Source organism: Cibotium barometz, chromosome 26 (genome assembly GCF_041138505.1).
Source record: "Cibotium barometz isolate CiBa-2024 chromosome 26, ASM4113850v1, whole genome shotgun sequence".
NCBI lineage: Eukaryota > Viridiplantae > Streptophyta > Polypodiopsida > Cyatheales > Cibotiaceae > Cibotium > Cibotium barometz.
Genome location: NC_141071.1, coordinates 1936036 through 1945880, shown reverse-complemented (window position 1 = coordinate 1945880; position 9845 = coordinate 1936036). Strand labels below are relative to the sequence as shown.

General features: G+C 43.8%; 1 protein-coding gene across 2 annotated transcripts in view; it reads left to right on the top strand.

Moving 5' to 3' along the window:
* Nucleotides 1–6127: 6127 nt before the first annotated feature.
* LOC147623564 (beta-galactosidase 8-like) overlaps nucleotides 6128–9845 on the top strand; it is a 53649-nt gene continuing 49931 nt past the window's right edge. The window contains exons 1-7 of one of the 2 annotated variants that reach the window (XM_086820122.1): nucleotides 6128–6438; nucleotides 7036–7131; nucleotides 7365–7477; nucleotides 7603–7669; nucleotides 7791–7871; nucleotides 8015–8158; nucleotides 8233–8321. In XM_086820122.1, coding sequence (XP_086676248.1) covers nucleotides 6280–6438; nucleotides 7036–7131; nucleotides 7365–7477; nucleotides 7603–7669; nucleotides 7791–7871; nucleotides 8015–8158; nucleotides 8233–8321 — 749 coding nt within the window. In that variant the 5' untranslated portion in view covers nucleotides 6128–6279. Of the gene's footprint in view, nucleotides 6439–7035; nucleotides 7132–7364; nucleotides 7478–7602; nucleotides 7670–7778; nucleotides 7872–8014; nucleotides 8159–8232; nucleotides 8322–9845 lie in introns of both variants that reach the window. The other variant, XM_086820121.1, reaches the window with a different exon arrangement.

Sequence of the window (9845 nt, the reverse complement as noted above, 5' to 3'; positions counted from 1 at the left end):
GCCCATGACTCTGCATGGGCGTCCTCTCCCACTGAACCCCGGACACGATCACTCACAGGCATTACAGCCTACGTGACACCTAACATTTTTCAACAACCCCGTTGGTCTTGAGGATGTTCCATCTACCATCTTGGGATGATTAGATCTGCTCTTTCCAAGTATGGTTTTTCCCAATTTTCCCAACATCATTTGGTAATAATGCTCACATCCACGCCACCGTCCAGGATAGCCAGTGCTTGTTGGTACCCATTATGGTGGATTGGAATTGTGGAATTCATATCATCACTCTCATAATATTGGCCCAATTGGTTAACAGGTATTTTGACAAATTAGGGTGTTTCTTCTTCCTCATGCACTTGGTTTTTCTCTGCCAGAACTGACTGGAGCTCCTCTGTAGTGGACATTGGGTGCAATCTTTTTTTACCTAGTCCTTGACGTCTACCCACAATGCTGGCGTTTTGCGTAACAATGGCCCTAGTGGCATTTTGACAGTTGTGGACAATATGGCTTCAAGACTGCCTATGTCTCTAGGTTCCCTGGCAAGTAAGGGCTCCTTACACATGTTTGTCATGTATTCAATCCTAGGGAATGAATGGATTGATAAATCTTCATCTTCCTGAAACATTCTTGCCATGAGGTCACTTTGAATCTCTTCCCTGGACTCTTCTAGGATTGGAGTAGGCATGTTCAATCTCCTCTCCTTTAAGAGCTCAGTTCTTGGATACACTGTATCCCTAAACCGGTTAGCCCTTAACGTGGCTTCGTGATTGCGTTGAAACTCCTCAACCAGGGCCTTAGCTTCTTTAAGCTTCCTTATTTCTTCTTCAGCATTTGGATATTCTCCAATCCCCTTAGGGATTGTTGTCTCTCTCTTGCAATTTCTTGGGCATGACCATCCTGTTTCGGCGCTTGGTCACCTTAATCCTTTGATTATGGGTGGATCCGGTGTCAATGGCATCTTCTTCGGATCCATCCTTAATTATGACCATGGTATCTCCCTTGCCCACTTTTTCACTCTTCTCCTTCTCCCAGTCTTAGAGATTGTAACACCACCTAGGTTCCTCCCTTTGTTCAATTGTTTCACTTGCGCTCGTGTCAAGACATTTAGTGACATGATATTCCCAGGCTACACACTTATAGTCCTGATAATAGCATGGCTAGAAGTAGAAGCGGAACTACTGGCAAAATATGGGCAATCTTTGATCAAATGATTGACACCACGCTTCACACATGAAAGTGTAGGCATTATGTTGGTCTGTGCTGAGACTGGTTGAGCTTAGCCAGCATTAGCCACATTCTTAAGAGGACACTCCACTACTCGATGAGGTCCATTACAATGAAAACATTGTATGGGTCCCCTTCTCATAATTGAGTTTATGTCTTTTCCTTTCCATTGTACCGTGGTTTGAAACATTGGTACTACCGTGTTGTTCTGTAAGACATAATACTCTAGTGTGATCTCTGTGGGCTCCTCGTAGTAGTCATTATTAACTTCTACCGCATGCATGATTTCTCCCTCATGGCTTCTCAATTAACACCTGGTTGATTTTGGCGTGTGGTGGTTGTGGGGGTAGAACAGGTGGTGGCAAAGGTGACATGTCCTGCATTCGGAACATCCCTCTTGGTAGGTAGGTATTTGGCTGCCCTGCAGTCACATTGGTTTACACTGGTGGTGCTGGCAAGGCTAGAGGCACTCTTGGTGCTGGCAGTTATGGTAAGGGCTAGACCCTCGGATATCTATACATGGCAGTGTCATGGTTTTCCAATCTTTGACAATGAACACAATAGAGTAATTGCCTTGATCTTAAGTGAGGGCATTCAGTACTCGTGATTTTGTCTACAAATTGAGCACTAAATCAATTCTCTCTCGGGGGGTAGAGATTTGCATTCCCTGATACTTCTCTCCCATCATTGACTTTCTCCAAGATGGCATTACTAAGTTCTTCCACTTTCATATTGCCAACTTGCTTACTCTTTGTTCCTGATTTGCATTCCCTGATACTTCTCTCCCATCATTGACTTTTAATTTCTCCAAGATGGCATTACTAAGTTCTTCCACTGTCATATTGCCAACTTGCTTACTCTTTGTTCCTGAGTCCTGAATGACTGGAGACTCGTGATGTTGCAACTACTAAAGCTGCCTTGGCATCTTCTGGTTGCGATAACTCAAGCATATTGTCATCATATTCAATTGCTAGCTTAAAGCAAGTATCTAGAGTAGCTGGTCGGGCTAACACTAGATAATCATGCATCTTATGATCTCGGAATCCTCTCTAGAAGCAAGGTAATAACTAATCATCAGTTAGCCTTCTCAATTTGCATCTTGAATTTAAGTGCTTGAGCCGAGAAACATAATCCCGCATGGACTCATTTTCCTTTTGCTTTGTGGAGATAAGCCACAGGACTCCATCTATCACCACTTCAAGCAAAGCTCTATATGAACACATTTTTAAGACGAGTGAAATTGACTTTATCCTCAGGTTTTAGTGTTCGATACCATTGTTGAGCCTTCCCCTCTAGGATCAGAGAAAAAGCATGTATCATGGTTTCATTGCTCACTGGCTCACATGTTTCGCATGTAGACTCAAAGACCTCTACGTGTTAGATCGGGCCCCCACTCTCGAGAATTTTTGTACAGCTTTAAAATAATATGTGGATTCATCTAGGATGGTATGGATTCCAGGGCAGTGCCTAGCTCCCTAACCATACCTCGTCCCATTTCCGTGGCCATATTTAGCAGATCCTTCCTTGTGATTGTGTTTAGGTTTGCGTTAGGATCCACAATTGGCCTACGAGGAGCTACTCCACCCCTACCTAGATCACGTCCTCTTCCTGGATAGGTTCTTCTATTCAATTCGGCTCTATGGCGGGGTCCGGGTAATTCCTCATTGTCTGGCTCATTGTTAGTAGCCTCAACCCGCCTTTGTAGGATCGGGAGTTCCATGCTTTGGCAAGAACGTGGGACCGTTGATCATTTCTTGTATATTCGCTCTTGTATAGAGACGATCCTCACCTCCTGTAAGTGTCCTAGGTAGATTGTCCTCCTCTTCTTGTTTTTTAAGGCTTTCGTCACCCTTTGGTTCCTCATTGATGGGTTCTAGAGTTGTTATCACTCCTTTTGTTATTCCCATCCACATGCTATTAGTGGCATTTCTAGATGTTTATGGTTCTTTTTGCCACATGATCGAAACGGATTCAAATTCTCCATTTCTCTCTGTTCCGCCCTTGTTCTTCGTGTATCGAGCTCTTGTTTTCTTAAGCTCAATAGCCACAATTGTCGCTCTGCCTCAACTCTTCTTCAAGTCCATTTCCATTTCTTTCGATGTGGGAAAGAATACTTGACCTGTCCTGGCGGCACTTTCCTTATCCCTTCTAACCCTGGGGGTCATCTCACTAATCCTCACTGTGTTAGCATTCCTGAGGCTAGAAGGTTAGGTTGGTAAATCCGGTCTTAGACCATGTCCTACGCTTGTTAACGGGCCCATGCCCACAGATTACGCTTCATCTTCCGTGCCGTGCTGGAGACCAAAAAATCCCTTGGCCATATTAAAGAGTCCACTGGACCTTGCAGGAGAAGAGGGTTTTGCTTCCTCTCCAAGGCCGAAGAATCTTAGCCCTTCTTCCATGGATTCCTCAATACTTGTTTCAATGGTGGTTAGATTCCTCTAAGTTGGAACATTCAATTGAGTGCTCGTTGAGCGGCCTGAGCCATCACTTTTTGGGTAGAAAGAACCTGGGTGATTTGATGCACCGTCATTGGGGGTAAGGTCGTCCTCAATGAGTTTCTGGACCTCAAGTGCATGAGAATGTGTTTCAGTAGGCAAAATCACTACTCCAACCGTTTCACTTGGTTTTCTACAGAACTGTCTTTTTTGGTCGTGAAATAGCAAATCTCCATGAAACAGAAGACAATGGTTCATGTCGTGAAGTAGCAGACAACAGTTCACACCATGAAACATAATGTTGTTCACGTCGTGAACTGTTTTTCACATTGCGACAATTGGTGTTTCATGTTTTGAAATTTCAGTTGAGAATTACTCTAATATGAGTCGGATAGACTCCAATGGTACAATTAGGGTACTCTTTTATCTCTGGTCTAACAACCTTTAATTCGTGAACTAGTAGTCCATAAAAGGTTATTTCTTAAACTGCTAACACGTGAAGTGTTAGTATGTGAAGGGTTAAATTGTGAAGTACCCGTGAAGTAGCAGGTTATGGTTCACGCCATGAAAAGTAGTAGACTGCAGTTTACGTCGTGAAGTAGACTATGCTTCATGTTGTGAAACATAATGTTGTTCATGTCGTGAAGTGCTTTGTTGCTATTTCACGAGATAATATTTTTCTATTTCATTGTGTCAGGATAAGGTGCCCTAATTTTAATAAGGTAATCCCGAGATTTTCGGCGCTGATTGGCGAAAAGTGTTTCATGCTGTGAAGTAGCAGGTTATGTTTCACGTCGAACGATTTCCTGTACTTTCACGTGTTTACAACCGCGTCGATAGAATGATGGTTAGATGGTGATTTCCCTATCTAATTGATCCAAAAAGGTTGTGCCAAGGATTAGGAATGCAATGCAAGACATGAACACAACCAATGGCTCCTTTTTTTGTAGTTTTCGTGATTAAAAAAAAAACAATACATTGCGTGTCACCAACTACTAGCTCACACTGTAGGAATTGGTAACGGAAAACATCAAGATTGAATGTAAAACTAAGTGTAACTTTCCTCTAGGTTCTACCAAGTTCTCACCCACACTTCCAACACACGATTTTCTAGAACTAATGTAATTCTTTCTCTACTACTCAAACCTTATCTACACAATTTCTTTACAATGCACCTTCCAAATGTAAAGACAATAGTGAATCTTGCATAATGGGAGATGGAGCTCTAAGAGGATGGTAGAAACAAGGTGTTTCCTCGGTAGCGGCTAAAAATGTTATGGGCTACTGCACCTCGCAAGAGAGAATTCTACCCATTCGCAATCGGAAGAAGCAATAGACAACAACCAGCGTTGGGTACTTACCAATGCTTCGAGCTCACATCCCTTGAGGCTCCCCAAGCTCGTTTTTGGAAGCTTCACTTCTCTAATCTCCACCTCCACACTGTCACCCCGCAGAGTCACTCTCACCACAATGCAAGGCAATCTACCTCTCAGTCTTCCACACACACATGCATAAAAGAGGAACATGCACTAGAGTATGCTCTCACACACACTCTCTCTCTCTCTCACACACACACACATACACACACAAGACAAAGCAAGAGCTCTCATAGCACAAAGGGGGATTGTCATTTTATTATGAGAATTTACCTTTCACACTTGGGCACCCAAACTTTACTAACTAAGGCCTTGGGTGGCCAGTATCTCAAAATATACAAATTTTATAGTGCCATTACATAACACTTATTAATGTCCTCAATTGGAAGAGTATCTTTGTTAATCCAAAATGCGAGATGTGAGAGAGAGAGAGAGAGAGAGAGAGAGAGAGAGAGAGAGCCTCTAAAAACTATTAAGCATGTGTTGAAGGCTAGCCGATAAGAACTATTAAAGCATGTGCTGAAGGCTAGCTGATTTGAACAATGTGTGTGTGTGTGTGAGAGAGAGAGAGAGAGAGAGAGAGAGAGATCTATAAGCATGTGTTGAAGGTTAGCTGATCTGAAGGTATCCTCCAAAAACTATCAATATGTGTGTGTATGAGTATGAGAGAGAGAGAGAGAGAGAGAGAGCTATAAGCATGTGTTGATAAGGTATTCTCCAAAAGCTATCAACACAAGATTATTTATCTCATGTTTTAATGATCGGCTTGAAATGGGAAAAAAACATCTAGGATTTTAGTAACACTACCGTGTGAAGTTGTACACTAAGGCTCAAAAAATTCAAACGTGGGAAAATCTGATTCAAGTTGATGGGAGAAGGAAAGATCCTTCTTTAGAAACTTTCAAAATTGAGATGATGCTCGTTCGACATCACTTCAGAACTTGAGAAGGGAAGAGGAGAGAGTGTGGGTGTGTGTAGAGAGAGAGAGAGAGAGAGAGAGGGGGGGAGAGAGATGGGGCTGAATCATGCATGGCTATGGTGAGGTGGTAGTAGTGCGAGTGTGACGATATTCCTGTCAGTTCAGAAAAAAAGAGGCCACTTGTTGCTTGAAATGGTGGGAAAGGTGTGTTTGCGTGCTCTAGAAGAGATGGGCGATGATGATGATGGTCCACCAGCAGCAGAAGAAGAAGAGATTCTGATGAAAAAAGTAAAGGAGGAGAAGGAGAGAGCTCGAGAAAGCAATGGCCTGCCCCCTCTTCTGCAGTTTGCTTGCTATGGCACTGTGGGTTTCTCACTCATCTGCCGGGAATGTTTCATACGACCATGGCGCCCTCCTTATCGACGGACAGCCCCGAATCCTCATCTCTGGATCCATCCACTACCCCAGAAGCATGCCACAGGTACTGTGTGTTTGTGTGTGTAACTTTAATGGTTTTTCTGCAGAAATGCATCCCATCAATCCTAATTTCTTCCTCTGCAGGAAGCCTAATCCTTGCTCAGTCCCATAAACCTTAATCCTTCCTGTGGAGAAGTCCTAACTTTCCCTCTGCAGAAAATGCACTTCTCAACCCTATTTTTTAAATATCTGCATCAATGAATCTCAACCCCATAACCCCAATTTGTGTGTGTGCGCACCTGCGCTAATAACTCTTATTCTCCCTCTGCATCAGTGTATCCCATAATTATATTCCTTTCATCTCATAACATTGCTCTGTTCTACTGCAGTTCATTTCATACATGCATGCATGCATACATACATACATAAATACCTACCAAATCTCTCACCCTTGTTCACCTGTTAGTACTTGTGTTTTATTCACAGTTGCATCAACACTTCATATTGATATTCAAAACCCCATTTGCCAGCGTGCATGCGTGCACAATTTCATACAAATTGGCGTGGCCTTGTATTTTTCCTATATGCCCTTTTGCAATGATATCATATTGAATACATATGGCCGCTTCAAATAACTATGGTTTCATCCAAATGACTGCAGATGTGGCCTGACCTTATAGCCAAAGCCAAAGATGGCGGACTTGACGTCATTCAAACCTATGTCTTCTGGAATATGCATGAGCCTACACAAGGGACTGTAAGCACCCCATTTATTCATTAACTTTTATCTGACATGCATAGAAAAGGTTGCATTCCAGCTGTTTTTCCATACCTTCACTTTGTCATTATCAGTGTGGTTGTCATTGCGATTTTGGTTTTTATCTTTGTGGTTGTCACCAGCACCAGCACCATCATCATTGTTACTGTCACTGCCCCGATCCTCGTCGTTGACTTCATCATCATCATCCTTATCATTGTATCAATTTGCAGTATGATTTTGAAGGTAGATTGGATCTGATCTACTTCATACAACTGATCCAGCAAGCTGGGCTGTATGCCAGCCTCCGAATTGGACCTTATATCTGTGCAGAATGGAACTATGGGTCTCTCCTGCTTCTTTTCCAACTTAGTTTTCTAGCCAAGTCAATTGTTAGCTCAAGGCCCATTCTTATGTAACTTGTTCTTTGAATTAGCTTATGTGGCTTGAATTTTCCCATGTACAATGCAGAGGGTTTCCAGTATGGCTTCACTCTCTCCCTGGAATTGTCTTCCGCACTGACAACGAGCCTTTTAAGGTTTGTGAAACCAAATCGCTTGACCTCACACTCTTTTAACATTTGTAAACCTATGCCAAGAGATGACAGTTTCAGTGCTTCCATTATTTTACCATGTGAAGTCTTTCAGGAACAAATGCAGATTTTTACATCAAAAATTGTGGAGATGATGAAGGAACAGAAGCTCTTTTATCCACAAGGTGGTCCCATCATATTAGCCCAGGTAAATCACGTCCACCTCCATATGTCTCGGCAAGGCCCAAAAGGTCCAAGACAAAAGTGACCAGGAAGCAGTCTGAGGGTTGAGTATAGCTTCTGTATGAAACTTTTTGATTTTCTCATAGCTTCTTTAACTACTTGATACAGGTTGAGAATGAATATGGCATTGTTGACTATCATTATGGAACACCTGGAAAGACCTACATGCGTTGGGCGGCAGAAATGGCCGTGACACTGAATACAGAAGTCCCCTGGATGATGTGCAAACAGTCTGATGCTCCTGACCCGATTGTGAGTTAAATTGCACAGGTGTTTCTGGTATTGGTTTAGATGATTTTTGGTTAATGTTTCTTGCCTTTTTGCAGATCAACACTTGGAATGGTTTCTATTGTGATGCCTTCTACCCCAACTCTGTTCAAAAGCCTAAAATGTGTACTGAAGCTTGGAGTGGTTGGTATGCATAGCTTCGCATTTCTTTTCATCTTCTAAATGCTCTGTCAAGTCAGACTTGAATCTCTCTTTTGTGTGAATGGTAACAGCATGCCATCTCTCTCTCTCTCTCTCTCTCTCTCTCTCTCTCTCTCTCTCGCTCGGACCGGGCCTCCACATTCTAGCATGCCCAACGCCCCCAGGCCCCAGACGTCGGCCACGATCCCCTCATCAGCTCCAGATCCAGGACATGCTCCACCGCCATCGAGCTACCTTTCCACGTGATGTAGCTGAGGGAGACCTCTCGGCCATACTCATTAGCCCCATGCAGAGTGGTATACCATCTATTGGGGGCTGATGCTCCTCTCATGTTCCATGTTCTTGGTATTCCACGGACAGTTTTGTATCACCCCAGTGAGACAGCTATGTTTTGTTTCTATTTTATTCTCCATTACATGATGAGATATGCCATGGACATTATTGTATCACTTTGGTCTCATAGGCCCATCGGGTCTTTAGTAGACGCTTAATCTCTCTCTCTCTCTCTCTCTCTCACCCCCCTTTCCCCACCCACAGTCTCTGCCCATTTCGCATTTCGCTCTTCTTCCGTCTCTGCCGCTCCCCTTTCCCCACCCACAGTCTCTGCTCATTTCGCAGTTCGCTCTTCGTCGGTCTCTGCTCGCCCCCCTTTCCCCACCCACCCTTGCTCAGGCCCCCAAGGCAGCAACATAACTCTCCCCTGCACTTGTAGCTGAGCATCTTGTAGGTTGCATTTTCTGAGTCTCCCCCAAAGGGGAGAGGGTACCCTTGAGGTGTCACCAATTGGCCGACCATTTGGTCCATTCCTAGTTTTTGCGTCTCGTTCACTTGAGGCCAGGCCGGTGTCTCATGTGAAGAGGCCAGTATTTTGCTGACATGGACGGGAGCCAGACTGGTGCCACCCGTGTGTTAGCAGGATGGTGTCGTATGGACGGGAGCCAGACCAGTGCCACCCGTGTATGACCTGGACTGTGTTTGATCCATGGGACTGTCACGCCATGGAAGAGTCAGTATTCGTGCCATGTTTTACCTATGGGACTGTCACACCATAGGGAAACTCGTGCCTGGAACTGTGTCTTACCTATGGGACTGTCACTCCATAGGAAGACCAGGTTTTTATGTTTTATGTCGTGCCAGTTTTGTGCCGACAGATATTTTGTACATGTTCCATGAACGGGAGATATGTCCATGTTACTATTTGCACATGCATACATATTTTGCATGTTTGAAACTGTTTTCGCATGACATGTATTCGTGTGTTTGCCTGTTTGACGTGTTACTTACTGAGCGGGGACGCCTGCCAGTGAGTCGTGAAGTCTGCTCTGTATTCTGACAAGTTTCAGTGCATGTGAACAGGTGGTAAGTATATGGTACTTGTTGTTTTAATATTTAAATTCTAACCCCTTTGTTTTATAAGGTTAGGGGTTCACACTTATTTAAAAGTGGGCACCCCCTTTGGGCACCCACTTAGGGGCCAAGGTGGGGAGCCTCACTTTTAAGTGAGTGTGGG